This window comes from Acanthopagrus latus, chromosome 9 (assembly GCF_904848185.1).
Source record: "Acanthopagrus latus isolate v.2019 chromosome 9, fAcaLat1.1, whole genome shotgun sequence".
Classification (NCBI taxonomy): Eukaryota; Metazoa; Chordata; class Actinopteri; order Spariformes; family Sparidae; genus Acanthopagrus; species Acanthopagrus latus.
The window spans coordinates 26,420,918-26,436,520 of record NC_051047.1 but is presented as its reverse complement, the minus strand read 5'-3'; the positions used below and the strand labels follow the sequence as shown (position 1 = coordinate 26,436,520).

The following is a 15,603-nucleotide window of genomic DNA, read 5'->3' as shown; positions in this document are numbered from 1 at the left end:
TCTGACCTCAGTGGTGCATAAAATACAGGTCATGAACTTATTCAAAATATAGATGCAAATATCTGAAATATTATCCGTATTGGCTGATAAAATCTGTATCGTGCTTCCCTTCGTGAGCAGGAAGAGAAACTGGCTGACGTTGGTGAGCTGACATTAGGTTAACTTCATGTCACCGTTAAACGTTAGCTAGCTAGTTCACATGTGTTTTACAAGCATCTACAACTTTCTCTGTCTTTTGTTGCTGCTGTCTGAAACATTTTGCTGCCATCAAATTCAAAATAAGCACAAATTTATAAATAATCGATGTCGACGTAACACAGTGAATTCTTCTGAATATATCGCAGATGTTCTGCTGCTTTGACACATCGTACCAACATTTACAAGAGATTTAAAAAGATACATTTTAATAGTGCAGTGTAAGTATGAAAACAGGCAAAATAAAAAGTATAATTCAAGAGCTGAGGTTGATGAAAAAAAAAAAAAAAGGAAAGTTACTATTAGTCTTTATATCCTGGCCTTTCTTTTTAAAATCTTACAACACCTTCATTAATGATATTTAAAAAGACAGAAATAAATCAGATGCAGAGAAAAAAACAAGACAAGACAAAGAACCTGAGAAAGAAAAAGATAATCAGAAATAAATCACACAAGCACCATCGATAAACGAAGAGAAAATATAACCGAATATGAATCATCCTTAAAAAGAGAAAAAGCTTTCATTGTTGAAATTGTGGCAGGAGGACTGATTGGCAATAATGAACAAGAACAAGTTTAAATCTGTCACTTAAAGTGCTCAACCCATCCATTCATTCATTCATTCATTCATTCATTCACCCTCACAGGCTGCTCATCACTTCCTCCACTTCATGTCAACTCGCAAGTTAAAAACACGACGTACGCACATCCGACGTCCAACAGGATGAGCCGACCAACACTTACATTTCACCTTCAGCCGCAGAGTGTCGACAGAAAACAAGAGGCTGCCGACACAAAACGCTTCTTCTTCTCTTCACATGAAACCACAGAGTAAATAAATCAGGAAAAGAAAAAAAAAAAGAAGAAGATCATGTACAACAGTCCCGATAAGTTTCGCAAGTAAAAAGAGGAAATTTGGCAGTAATTCTTTACAATGATACATAAAATATAATCTCATAGCAGGAATCTGTCTGTAGTGGTCATAAGAATTTTCACAAATAAAAACATCAGAACTTTAGTTAGTGTGTCGCTGTGTACAGTATTTACACCCATATTTAAAAAGAACCGTTATTGCAACAAGGCTTTTTTTAATAAATTTTTTTTTGTAGCTTATAGCGGAAGGCTTACGATCGAACGCAAAGGTTGTGTCTTCTATCACAGTTTGTCTTCATGATCCAGCACAAGAGAGTTTGTTGGTGACCGCTTTCTTTTTCTTCTTCATGTCCAACTTATAAAAGAAAGTCAAGTTGAAAAATAACAACAACAAAAAAAAACGTGGAAGTATTTTTTTTTGTTGTCCAATTCTACCTGGCGAGTGTTAGGATCACCTGGAGGTCAACAGTGGTACTGAAGACCCAGATGTTTAAAATTAGCGTCAGAGCTGCAGTACAGTGTGTGTGTGTGTGTGTGTGTGTGTGTGTGATGAAAGCTCTGTCAAACGCCACCAAAATAAAACGTCTTTTTTTTTCCGCCGACTCGTCTGACGGATCTGTGAAAACGTACTGCGTCATCTTCACACTCACAAACAAGCAGCAAGGCTTCAGAAAAGGCCGACAGACAAAAAAAGAAAAAAAAAAACACCAAAAAAAATTTAAAAATTAAAAAGTGATGTGAGCTCGCTGACTTCAGATTTCGTCTCCGTTAGTGTTATAATCAAGTTCAACTCGTACCGTCTCATTTGGTCACATGACGCCGTAGTTATCTCCGATAATGTCCAGCACCTCGAGCACCGTGTTTCTTTCTTTTCTTTCTTTTTTTTTTTTAAACACAGAAAAACAAGTAAAAACAGAAATCTCAGGTCTGTGACGACTGAAATGTGAAAATAAACATGAACTTGTAGAAATTGGTGCTTTTCATCTCAACACTGTAGAAAATAAATATATTTAATATGAGGCACTGGGGTAGTTTTAATGTCTCTGAGAGCTTCCAGATTGTCTGCAGATCCACGTTGAACACCTGAGGGAGACATATAGATATAATGAGAAAACTGGACGCTGAACGAGACACAATAATCAATATGTTAGTCAATTAAATGGATTAATCATCAGATGGATGGACACACATGTACACTTGCTGCTTTATTTTCTCCTCATTTGATGCTACAAACCAGCAGAAAAGCTCAAGTCTGCTCCAAACTGTCGCCTCTGTTAGAAACCACATGCTGAGTTCAGACTCTCTCTCTGCTGGTGATTTTACTCTGCAGGCCGCATGAGAAAAACTCGACTAAACCTATGAATAGTGAGGAGAGAGACGCAGACTGGGTGGCCAATCGCTGGTCTAAAATATTTACGTGATGATCATCTGGTCCGGCTTGTTTCAGTCGGCTGCAGCTCGGACAAACACTCGACAGATGTTCACAGAGAAACAACTGAATGACGGGAGACAAAATCCTTGTGAATGGGATGTAAATCTACCAAAATGCCACGTTAGGAGTCACTCAGTCATGTTTCTGGCCACCAAACGCCTGCAGTTCTAATATTCACTCTTCTTTTAACTCTGTTTTTTGTTCTCCACCAACTCCTGAGAAAAACGTCCTCCTGCTACAGCGCGACGTTCACCAGCTGGTCCTTAACCTTCTCTGTCTGCTAGTAGCTTCTTGACGAGAGATCACAAATATTTATCCAATATCACGCGGGTTCACAACAAAACAATGACCGCAGAAGTCTTTTTAACTTCCGGATTTCCAGAACCAGATGAAAAACAGGCTCTGAAGGTTTCAGACGGACAGAAAATCCCTGAAGCCAGCGCAGAACAAATATCTACTGGAGACATAAAACCTAAAATTGGCTAATTTCAAAAAAATCATAAATGATGAAGGAGTAATAAAACACCTTTGAATTTTTCATACATATATAATGAATATTAAAACTTCCACACACTTAAGTTTCGAGGAAGATTAAAATAATCCTTCCTGGGAAAATCTACAGTCAAAACAAACCAAAAAGTCAAAAGTTTTTCAGCTCAGAAGCTGCAACAAAACAAAATCTGAGGCACCAATTCAGCACAAAATAACTTCTACATGTGACAGAACTACATTTATATGACACAGAAGATAAATAGAACTTAAAAACTAGTTGATATATTAACTTTAGAAAATGACAGATTCTTCAAAATGACTTCCTGATATTAATCTGATCACTGTAAACATGATTACTGTTCAAGTCTGTTGAGTCCGAGAACAAACATACATATTTTAGAGAATCACTGAAATGCTTAAATTTACCACAGAGGGTCGAACTTTAAAAATCCACGACTTTAAAAAAGTATTTGGAGTACAGCTGCAGGATGATCACAGTCCCATGCAAGTTTTAAGTATTCAACATGAATTTTTCCTAGAAAATCCATGACATGAGCTGTGAGGCCCAAAGGTGAGCCTATATATTTAAATTTTGATTTAAAGTTCTGTTCTGGGATTTTGCCTGAGACCTGGTCGACTTAATGCATCATCTACATTTACACATGCACGTAAACAAACACACCAGTGAACAACACGCAGGTCAAACAGGAGGAGTTGAGTGAATGATTTACTTTGTGTTGGACGGCTGGATCACGAGCAGAAGCTTCCTTCGTGGGGGGAGACGGCGTGGAGAGGAATGAGGCTTTCGCACTGCTCGCTGTCTTCTGGCAGTCTGTGGGCGGGAGGAGCGAGCCGGCTGTCAATCATCATCACAGACATCATCCTGACAACCGTCATTATTATAATCATCCCTCGGCAAAACGGGGGAACAAGCACTCGCAGAAGAATGGAGAGCGTTACCACCGCGGAGGAGAGAGTCAGTCGAGCATGTAAATCTGATTACAGACTTAAGTTAGAGCGTCTGCGAGCCACAAATTGAGACTATTGTCCTTGTGAGAATGTCAGAGAAGAAAAGAGACTGAAGTGTGTGTGTGTGTGTGTGTGTGTGTGTGTGTGTGTGTGTGTGTGTGTGTGTCAGGGAGTCAAGGTCGACTCATTCTTAATATTCAGCCACACGTCACATTACAATAGAATCGCAGCTCATCGTCTACTTCAAACTTTAAAAGCTTCGACTTTCTTCAAAAGACTGGACCGGCTCAGTGTAAACTAACTTATTCTGCTGCCGGCTGTGTGTGTGTGTGTGTGTGTGTGTTTGTTCAGAAGACACTTCCATTTGCCTTTAACACATGGAACTCGCAGAAGAAGCATTTTCGCCCATTAAGCATGTGCGTCTGTTTACACGGTCTTTGCAGTTGCGTCACAAATGCCATAGAAACCACTTTTGATGCTACTGGGGCGGCTGGAGAAAAACAACCTGTCTGAGAGACGAGAGGCACCTGGAAATGAGTCCTGCGGTGAGGATGCAGTCACCGCATTAGTCCGATGAGACAGATCCACATCCTGTGTGCCAGTGTTTTAGCACGCCTCGGGCCTTAAACAGCCTAATAACATATTATCCCGTTTAACTAAATAAAGAATAAAATGCAGCTGCAGAGACTGAAAACTTCACCACCTTGACTGACAAACACTCCCTGTTGGTCTGAGGAGGTCGTACAACTCGATGAGTTACTGGGAACATTTTACTGATGATTTACAAAAAAAAAAAGGAAACACTTTGGCGTCATTGTGAAATCATCCCAGATGTCCACTGTCCATATCGAACATGTTTACGGCTCATTTAGAGGTGGAAACAGATGCTTTTGGCTGGACTTTACTCGGATTAATTACCGTACAACTGCACACTGTTTTGCATCTGCATTTCCTGAGAGGTGATTATTATCTCCCTTTTTTTTTTTTTACTTCTCTCTCGCCAACTAAGCACCTTGTGTACAAAAATGAAAAAAATGGTTTTGTTCTGGAAATAAAATGCAGCATAATATGATTTTCAAGCCAATTGTCATTAAAAATGGGCATTTAAACACATTCACAAGTGAAATTCATACTTAAAAACAGTGGAACAATGGTTCTTAAAGACAGCAGAGCACGACAGATTCATACACAACACAGGAAATATTAACTACATCGTCAAATCTCCGTTGTTTGAGCGTCTTTCAATCGACTACAAAGCTTTCACAGTGACACCTGCTTGTGTAACCTTGCCTTACAGTATCATCTCTGCAGGATTACATTCAGTAGCTCCAACAAGTTAAGTGTCATTTGTACACTGAAAAGCAAGAAATTCATCTAAAAAACACATTTTCTGAGTTGAAAACCACCAAATGGTCCATCACAGGGCGTCATTTCACCTGTAAGTGTTTTTACCTGTGAATACGCTGTTTCCTGCATATGAAGACGTAAACTCTCCTCAGCCCCACCAGGACGGGATCCCAGTTGTTGTAGTGACATAAGAGCGCGGCGATGAAGAAGGAGAGGAAGACGGGAACCGCCCCGGCAAAGAACAGCCACGAGAAACGGACCTGTCAGCACACACGGAGGAAAATAAGTTACTGTCACGTAACCATCGTCAGGTTCAGTTGTTCAGGCATTTATAGATCTACAGTATGTATTAAACTTCCCAATTCAATGCAAATTTAATTTATTAACATTTCCACACAAAGTATTGAACAAATAGAGATGTTAACCAGTGCTCACATTAGTGTTATTTTGGTTATTGTGATATGATTGCTTCAAATCCTTAAATTATCTGCAAAATAACATAAAAATACGTACCCTTATGTACCAAACCATACATACAGTGATGTAGAATACCCAGATATACCATAACATAATGAAATGTTATCTATATTATTACAATATTATCCTTTTTCAAAACACCAGGAGTGGGGAATTTACCTTCTGCATGCAAATATCTGCCATGATGGAGAGCGGGATGGTGAGGCTCAACGCCAGAGTCCCGATTAGAGATGATGTGAGGAAACAGCCCCTGCGGACAGAAACCAGCGTCACCAGGTACTGAATTAACACCTACGTACATGAAACTGAGGATCGTTTAGATTTGATCCGTTTAAATCCATCAGAGTGAGTTTCAGTGTGGAAAAACTACTCAACTATAAGCATGAAAAACAGCGTCCTCGTGCAAAAATCTTGATGCCAGAACTGCGACCTGAGAATAAATTACGGGTCGGGTGCTCACCAGAGCCAGAGGAACTCCGAGAGGACGGTTCCGATGAGGCCGTTAATGAGGATGTACGTCCACACCAGCTGGCTGGGAAGCTCGAAGGCCTCGAAGCCGGTGTAATGGAGCAGCAGGAAGCCCGGCCACAGCAGCAGCAGGTTGAACAGACCCACAAACCCTGAGAGAGACACAAGCTTCAGCTCCGAACACACCTTCTGTCAGCCCCGGCAGGGAGTGTTTTAATACACAGACACGCTAACATCGCTACCAATATTATTAATGACTGACGTAACACGTATACTGAGCATTTCCTCACCAAAGAACATGGGAATGTCAAGCTTATCCTCCCGATCCACTCGTCTCTTGATCATTACGATGTAGACGGCGTACAGCACCGCGCCGGCCAGCGACCACAGAGAACCTTCATTAAAATTTAAAAAGTTCAATTACATTCGGGACGAAGGTTTAAAACTGTATTAATTCAACACCGTTAGGCAAGAAGGTAAAGTACAATTTTCACTGATCACTGCCTCCGTGTTTACCTATGACGCCTTTCCCGTCAGGGTTGTCCATGCTGGAGAAGCTGACGAGGGCGACGCCTCCCATGCTGAACAAGAGAGCGACCGGGTGAAGCGGTGAACAGGACAATTTGTCAACTTTACAATTTAAAATGAGATCTAAATCATTGCAAAGACCCCCTTCAGCGTTCATATACTCCAGCTCGGTAGAATATTCACACAAGATTTTCTTATAATCCGGCCTGTAATTGTTCAGACACATTAGTGTAAATCAGCCGCAAATGTAGCAACACAGAACATTTATCGCCCCTCGAACACAGACGTCATTACGTGATTTTAAACCCATTTCTTTGTACAACCCTGTGTTGTAAGCAGACGAAAGAATGAACCTTATTACTTTGAAGTCACGGAGTATAATCACGGTAGCTGCTTTGTGTTTACACTGTTTGGATACTTATCATATCATATTCGAGAGGAGAAAATTACTTTGAGAAAATTACATTGTCTGGGTTCAGACTGTGATCAGCTTTAATACACCGCTGGAGCTTTCAGAGGAGGAAATCTCACAGCGGATACACCGACTGCTCATCATAATCACTTCAATTTCAACTACGGACAACTTCTCCCAAGTAGGTAGACGAGAAATAAAGACCGTAAAGGATAGAAACACATTAGGCAGACACAAATAACATTTAACAATATATACACTCAAGCTGAAACTTCCCAACACGCCCTTCTCTACTGCAAACAACACTTTCTTTAACTCTTACCTCAGAGCCACAGCTAAGAGTTTGGATAAGGTGAAGCGGTCGGTGCTGTTGCTGGGAAAAATGGCTGCTAAGATGAGCGTGAACAGGCCTGAAGAGGGAGAAACGAAAGAATCAGACCACAAGAATCAGCAGGTCAACTTCTCTTTAAGCTAAAGGGATAGTTTGTGTTTTGAAGTGAGGTTGTATGAGGCACTTATCCACAGTTTGAGTACCGGTAATACCTATAGCACAGGAGTACTAAGAGAAGGCCCACCTCACACAACCGTTATCAGTTTAAGTGTTTGATATATTTAGAAGATTTTAACAGCTTTTCCTTGTTGTCAAACAGGCGTTTACGATGGTAAACAGAAGCAATTTTAACACTCTCTCCAAAGCCAGTCGGTTAATTATTTTCATTTCATTGTTTGACTCCAAACAAACCTTTTAAAACCCAAGCAGTACCCAAACAAACTAGCCAATCCAGGCACCAGTAGACAAGCAACTCCCGTAACACAACGGAACAAAAGGTAATATGCAAGATAAGGTAACAGAAAGTAAGGTAACATCAGATGGCAGGAGTAGCATAATGTAGCAGTATACCAGCAACTTTCCTTGTTCTGCAAGGTAAAATTATTGTTTTTGTAAAAGGAGTCTGGCAGGTTTTTAAAGAGCATAGAATGACTCAGTTTCTGTTGGAAAGGGCCGTCTGACAGCAAAGTTCACAGCAGCACATTGTCTAGTTTCGGTTCTCCAGTCTGCTTCTTCGAAGGGGACGCATGATAACTGCCGTTTACTGATGGCAACACAATGACTACGGATAAAAACCTCACACAACTCCACTTCAAAAACCTGAACTATCCCTTTAAATAAACATCTGTTCAAACCAAGACTCATGTAGATAACAACAACAACCTGGTTTTAACAGAGAGAGAGAGAGTCACCTGAGGTGGATGACAGGATGTTGACGATGGCGACCTGTGTGTCGGATAAAGCTTCCTGATAGGACAAGTTAGCCAGGAACCACTGGAAGAGAAACGGAGGCGTGATGATGATGATGATGTCACCTGACGATACAACAGCCCTTTTCCTAAACAACATCTAACTTATCTAATGTTTTAAGATGTTTTAAATCAGCTTTGCATGATGAAAAACAGCAGGAAAAAAGCTACGAGTAATGTATTTTCAGACCTAGTAGTAAAATAATTCTCCAACTCTTTAAAGCCTTAAAGTGAGCAGTTTAAGAACAGCATCAAACACTCGGCTTTTATATTTCCCAGTAGTTTTTATATTTTTTCTGCTTCTCGGAGACGATGAGTAACAAATTAAAAGCAGTTCATCACATGAAAAGCTCCGTGATTAATGACTCGCAGTGTTGGCGCTCATAAACCTTCACTTTCTGCCTGATTACATAATTCATATGTGTCAGAAGAACCTGTTTTTTTTTTTTTTGCTTCTTTTTAGTACCAGCAAAACACATGTTCACCAGCTGACCAGCACAAACCACAAAAGGAATGAAAACTGTCTGTTATTAATGATGCTTTAAGAAGTTTGCTTAGCTCCTCTATCTTTCTTTTCAGTCTGCTGAGGAACCAAAATAAATATGTGGTTCCTCAGCTGCTAAATGTTCCACTGTGTTGACCACTTAGTCTCTAACTGTGTCCGTCTGCTGTGGAGGCAGTGTTTCGTTTTAGAGCTTTTTCACTGAGAACAGCTTCCCGCCGTGACCGAAAACGAGTCTATTAGAGTGCTGAGACTGAACCGAAACGGTGAAGTTGCAGCCAGACAGCTAAACAAAGAGAGAAGATGGAGATTCAGGTGACGATTTGCTGGACGTTCATCACTTTTGATATGTTTCGAGGCTGTGGCTTGAGGCCATCTTCTGCCCTCTGAAACCAAACTGAGTATTATTCACATCTCATGTTTTAAACATCAACATCTTGTCTATGATTTGATGCGGAGATGCGGTATGAAAAGCCGGAATTCCTGCTGACTTTTACTCACCACAAAGCAGAAGAAGAAGCTGATTTTAGCCACATCAGTGATGGTGAGCTTGCCCACCGTGCGCAGCATGGCCTCGTGGTCCTTGGCAGCAGGGTAGGACATGCGGGACAGTTTGGCCTCCAGGGCCTGAGTGGAGGGCAGCTGACGCACCTCCATGATATTACTAAAACGCACCCGCTGCTTTTTGGAAGCTGCAGGGAGGTACAAATGGAGAGAGGAGGGAAAGGAAAAACAGGTTTTATTCAAATGGGGAAAAAAAAACAACAAATTTCCAGGCTCCATTTGTATTTTGCAGCAAGGCAATTTTATCTTAATAAGCGAAATATCCTCCTCATCAGGTGCTAATGCCAGATGATGTTGTTTCAAACACAAGTGCTAAAAACACAAAACAAACCCGACAAACCCCAGTAATCTGCCTCGGAAGCTTTCCTGTGTGGCCCTGGACTTGAAATTGAGGTCAGTTTTTCCTGAACTGCTCTTGCGAGAATCAAAACGACAAAAGACTATTCAGATGTTTTTCACCGCTCCGCAAAATAACAGCCGAGACAGATGAGACTGACGTCCTTCTGCAAAGAGTTTTGGTTTTATTATGACTGAATGTGAAAAGAATGTGATGAGAGAAAACAAACAGCTCAGTTTGAGAGTCTAAAAATGTTTATGTTAAATATTGTGGCGCTTTCATGCGACTCTAAACAACAACTATTTTTTTTGATAGCTCACACTGACGATGACTAAATTAATGGCGGTTATCAATCACATATCAGTTTAAAAACATAAATTCAGAACTCCAGGAGGAGAAAAACAATGTTGACAGGTTATTTTTTAAAAACACAAACAACATCAACTGTTTACAAGTGACTGTAGATAAAGATGGATGACAACTCACAAATCACAAGGTCACAAATCCTCCTTCTGTTAGCAGAAGAGAAATATCGTTTCTGTCATCTCAGGTCTTTTTTTCAAGTGTTTATTTTTACTGCTAAGTTGGTTTAAATTGGTTTAAATGTCAGAGGTTTCAGGGAAAAAAATCTCCATATTGTTTCATTAGCGTATTACTTTTTAATGTTTAATAAACTGAGTGATTTAAGTAGAGAACCAGTTCTACAGAGGACGTCAGATGTGGTGTAACGATATATAACATTTACCTTTGAGCATAAAAAACATTGCATATATAGAATAATGAAAGAATACAGATTACTACTGAATTTCTTTTAACCCACAGTTACCATAGTTAGGTGTTTAATGTTACAATGCTATGAACTGTGGGTAATTTCCTTTGGAAAAGTCTGCAGAAAAGCAGAAATTTCCCTGAAAGTACTCAAAATGAAAATGAAAATGTCCCTTAAGATGTCAGCGCTCACCTCCAGGATATTTTTTGGCTTCATTTTTGTACAATGACAGGAAGTAACGACATGTATTCCATCTTAATGCATCATTCTGTCTACTTACAAGATTCACAGTCTCCCATTAAACAGTTTGAATGCTCTGCAGGAACGTCCTGGAACTTCACTGGGACGTACAGCGGTTCACTCTGCACAGGAAAGAGAAAGTTAAGCATGTATAGTAAGGGAGTTTTGAAGCTTACTGTTGTATTAATACATTGAAAAACACTCTTATAATACACATTTGATACTGTGAATAAGTGTGAATAACGGTGCAGATTTCTTTATCAGTTCAGCTGGTTGACTTTTCACTGTTTCATCGAGTGAAATTGTTCTTTTTGTACACTCCTGTGAAGTTATAGTTGCAGACTCTCGCTCTCTCCAGCTCTCCACACTTACTTGTGTGTAACTTATTTACCACAAAAAGAGACAAAAAACTAAGTAAACAAAATTAAATTAGATTGTTGTATACATTTTGTAAACCAACCCCAGAATTTAATTTCTCACAGTATTTGTGTAAGACGGTTACGGTCTTTTCTTCAACAGCATTTACATAATTGGGTCCCTCAACTGCTGACACGAGCAAACAATAAAAACTTTTAAAAAAAACTTCCTGAACATGAGCTGTTATTGTTTCTGTGATTAAACTACGTACCAAACAGTTGTTGACAGTGGTGTCAGTGGTGCAGGGTGCAAAGTAGGCCTCAGCATCAGCAAACTGCGGAAACAAGCAACTCAAACCATCAAATTACAGACAACAACAAGCAATTCTGCTTCTGTCTTTCTGATACAGTGACTAACTTTCCTCAAGAGTCCTTCACAACTTCATAATGTCTTAAAGGAAAAGTCACCAAATGGTCATCGTGGCTTTATTCTGCCTGCAGCAGCCTCTCACTGAGCTCAGGCTGAGTGCACTTCTGGCAACTAAAATCTCTTATAATCCATCATTTCCATGAGGCTTTTCACAACATTCTGCTTCTGCTGCACATGAAATTAAAAAAACATTAAGTCAATAATCCTGACAGAATCCATGGTTTGTGATTCTGCATCCCTGAAGTTGTGAAACATCAGAAAACAGACATTTGAAACATTTAAATCACACTGCCCCCGTGTGGTGAGAATGTGGCTTAAACTACTTACAAACGCAGAGTGCCGGCGTTTCAGAGAGCCGGTGCACTGCTGCCTCCAGGGCCGCCACAGCAGGAAGCCCAGCAGGTACAGCACAAACATGGAGGTCTTGGTGAAGGTGCTGAAGAAGGGTTTGTTGTACTCCTGTCTCTTGAAAATGTACTGAGGGAGGAATCAACAGGAGGAAACCGTCAGGACACCAGCTTTTACTGGTTAACCAACACGTGTTGCAGGCTGGAGAGTCGACGCTTTGATGTGTTCGGGCGCCATCTTTGGTTTCACTCTCGGAACTCATGTTTACTTTTTTCTTTTGCATTTCAAGTTTGTCAAGTCGAATACAATTCAACCTAAGAGCACAGGAAGAGGCGCGTCACAAAATATATTTACTCAAGATAATGTGACACTTGATACTGTGACTGCTCTACATTTTAAAAGGGTTACTGTGCCTTATACTCCTTTTTGTGAACCTGATGGCTGAAGTTGTTTGTGTCTTTGTATTGTGAACTATAAGAGGCTATAAGTTGTTTATATTTGACACAACCGATTTGTAAAGACTTTGTTTACACCCTCTACATGCACCGACTATAAACAGGAGCACGTTTAATTTACCAACTTGAAGTTAAGTAAGACTTTTTCTACCAGTCAGTTTGTTTTCCTCACAAAGGGTTGATAAAGTCCTTACTGAAGTTAACTCAGAAGAGGCGACCCAGATGACATCCACCAGCAGGAGTATCACCACGCCCAGGGCCATCCGCCTCCGCTGGGCTGCAGAGCTTCCCTGAGAGCTCATCCGGTTCATGATGAACACCCACTCCATCGGTGCACTGAGAAGAGATTAACAAGAACGTGTTCAAGGTACAAGACATTCAGAAACTTGCTCACCACCGGAAGCAAACATCTACAAATCATTAATTAATCAATGACGTCAGAAAGCTCCGTGTCTCATATGTTGCTCAAAAAGACGAAACCACACAAATATAAACGCACAACTTTAGATATGACATGTTGAATAATAAATTAGTCATTAACAGGAAGTGAATCACTGACTATTTTGATAGTCAGTTGAGTCATTCATTAAGGGCAGATAACAAACATTTGTGCCAGCTTCTTTAATCTGACGATAAAATGCTTTTTTTGTGTGTTTTGGACAGTTGGTCTGACAGAAAAGGCATCTTAAAGAGGCTCTATGTAACACACAGTAGCATGTTTACATGCGTCAATCACTTTTTTACTGGCCGTATGTGAGCAAACTGTAACGTGACGTGAGCAGTGAGACCTTCCCCGTCACGCCTGGTTGCCAGTGTTTGTTTAAGAGCTTTAATGCTGCTGGACTGTGGATTTCTTTGTGCAGGCTTGAATTTCTGTGACAATCCAAAGGAAGTGACTTCATGTGCGTTCTCCAAATGTCCTCTAAACAGAGAGCTACAGCGGCTAACGTTAGTTTAGAAATGGATAACTGGCTTCAAGCACAACACAGAAGCTCCACAGAGCTATTTCCTTACATTAAACAGCTTAAATAAGCTATTACTCTATTAGATATTAGCCTGTCAGACTGCCAGTAATTGAAAGATAAAATACAGACGTTAGAGGCAAAGTATAGCTATGATATCCTGGCAGAGCTCAGAATAACTTTGTCATAACTTGTTTTATTGACATACAAACCTGTTTAGCAGCCAAATCTACAGTCAGTAATGATCTTCTCGGGTCACTGTTCAGCACCGAGAGTGAAGAGCAACCGGAGGACTCGCGCTTTACAAAAAGCTGCAACAAAAAGAATAACAGGAACATTTTCACCTAAGTATTGTACTGAAGTGCAAAGTGATTCCATTATAATTCAAATGTATAATTCTACTGTGATTCATCTCAGAAAGAAAATATTGTTCTTTTAACTGAATTAGTCTAATCTGAAATCTTAAGTTACCTTTCAGAATACAACTATTTAAACTCTTCCCATGCGATGAAAACCACATACAGTGTCTCCAACTTTTCTGATAAACTGAAGGATAAAGTGTTTCTTTGTTTGTTGATAAAATTCTCTTCCCTTAATAAATGAAAACCGTTTAAAAACCATTTTGGATTTACTGGAAAATATAAACAAAACCAAGTATGTTTTTAATTGTGTCGCCCTTTAAGGTCAGTTTGTGTTTTCAGTTTATTTGGTCATGAAAACAGAGCGTTTGCTTATTGAGTTTGTTTAGGTATTTAAAAAAAAAAATCTCTCTCTTCTGATTAAAATATCTTCCCCAAAACTACATAGCTCTCCTTTAAGGAAGGTTTTGCATGACTTTTATTTCCAGTGGAGTATTTTCACAGCACAGATATTTCAGATTTAAATATCGGAAAGACAGAAAATATATATATTTGCATATGATGAGCAGCCTAAAGCAAAAGAAACACTGATGTGTTGACAAACGCTTCATGACTTTGTTTACATTTCCATGTTAAGTAATGAGAAGAAGTCACTGAATGATAATCAATCAGCTTCCTTCATGGTCCTCAACTTGTCTTAATATGATACTGATTGCCTTTTATCTTTGACATACAATAATATAAAGTCACAACTGAAACAACATCCTTATCACACATTTAGATAAAGTAAAGGATCTGAAGACGTTTTCCAACATCAGTGGAAACTTTCTTGTAAGTGACCGTGAGAAGCTAAAGCAGCTTAATTAAGAACATGTGTTTATATTTATTCTTTCCTGGGTGTTAAATAAGAATAAATAAGTAAGCAAAGAGCTATCCAAGTTAGCTAACTGTCACCTGTGAGTGGTGCATAGTAAACAACTAACTGTTAAACACAGCTGCAGTGCACGAAGCTATTTAAATTAAAGAGTTAGCTTGATTAACACACATTTATTAGCCGTTTCTGCAGCCTTAGAAAACTAGCAAAACAGCTCTAAAGCTAGCTGTTTTTTACTAGCTATTAAACTGTTACAGCCTGGAAGGTGAACAAGTCGTGCTAAAGGTTGTGTTTAAATGTAAAAGGTTATGTTAGCTCACTGCCAGAAGTCGCTTCAGGTGGAGCTAATGTGTGCAAGCTAACGTTAACAGGTAGCATCGCTGTGCTACGTTTACCTGGTAATCAATATTAGCTGGATAACTGACGTTGACGAGCTAAGCGCTAACAAGCTGGCTTGATTAAGTGATTAAAAACGGTTAATTAAAGATCTTTTTTTTACCTGAATGCGGGAGGAGGTCATCGAGTTTGCTCCATTGTTCCCTTGACTCTTCACACGCTGCTGAAATGTCGAATAAATCGCAGTTTTTACGATAAAATCATTGACAGCACAGTGGTTGTAAACATTAGCACACCCTCCCTTCGTCTTCGCTATCAGGTGACATCACTTATGACGCGCAGGGGATTCTGGGATATGAAGTCTTTCAGAGGAGAATGACTTTTTTCCATCACTTCTGTCCATATAAACACTGATTCAAGCATTTAAAGTGTTAAAACTGAATATTTAATGACACCACAGCTAAATATATGACGTTATAACTTTAAACAGGCTGGTAGAGAGACTTTATATTATATGAATAACACGTTTTCAAATATAGTTACATCTGAATTATTCTGTAATAATCCAACTTTCGTGGA

At 39.6% G+C, this 15,603-nt stretch overlaps 1 protein-coding gene across 1 annotated transcript; it reads right to left on the bottom strand.

Annotated features, from left to right (window-relative positions):
* Positions 1-1,120: 1,120 nt before the first annotated feature.
* LOC119026181 (solute carrier family 35 member F5-like) lies at positions 1,121-15,363 on the bottom strand. Its single transcript, XM_037110345.1, has 16 exons — positions 15,188-15,363; positions 13,668-13,766; positions 12,688-12,829; positions 12,018-12,167; positions 11,533-11,595; positions 10,945-11,026; positions 9,496-9,686; positions 8,436-8,517; positions 7,516-7,603; positions 6,770-6,834; positions 6,544-6,648; positions 6,246-6,405; positions 5,945-6,035; positions 5,414-5,568; positions 3,724-3,824; positions 1,121-2,151 (listed from the first exon to the last, which is right to left on the bottom strand). The coding sequence occupies exons 3-15, from the start codon at positions 12,820-12,822 to the stop codon at positions 3,743-3,745; spliced, it is 1,449 nt and encodes a 482-aa protein (XP_036966240.1). The 5' UTR covers positions 12,823-12,829; positions 13,668-13,766; positions 15,188-15,363; the 3' UTR covers positions 1,121-2,151; positions 3,724-3,742.
* Between the last annotated feature and the right edge of the window lie 240 nt (positions 15,364-15,603).

Excerpts from the sequence above, each read along its gene's own strand:
- LOC119026181 (XM_037110345.1), bottom strand. The coding sequence starts at position 12,822 with ATGGAGTGGGTGTTCATCATGAACCGGATGAGCTCTCAGGGAAGCTCT. Across the intron at positions 12,168-12,687 it reads CCTCTTCTGAGTTAACTTCA|TACATTTTCAAGAGACAGGA; the intron begins GTAAGGACTTTA and ends TTCCTCCCTCAG. Across the intron at positions 6,835-7,515 it reads CTCTTAGCTGTGGCTCTGAG|CATGGGAGGCGTCGCCCTCG; the intron begins GTAAGAGTTAAA and ends TCTCTTGTTCAG.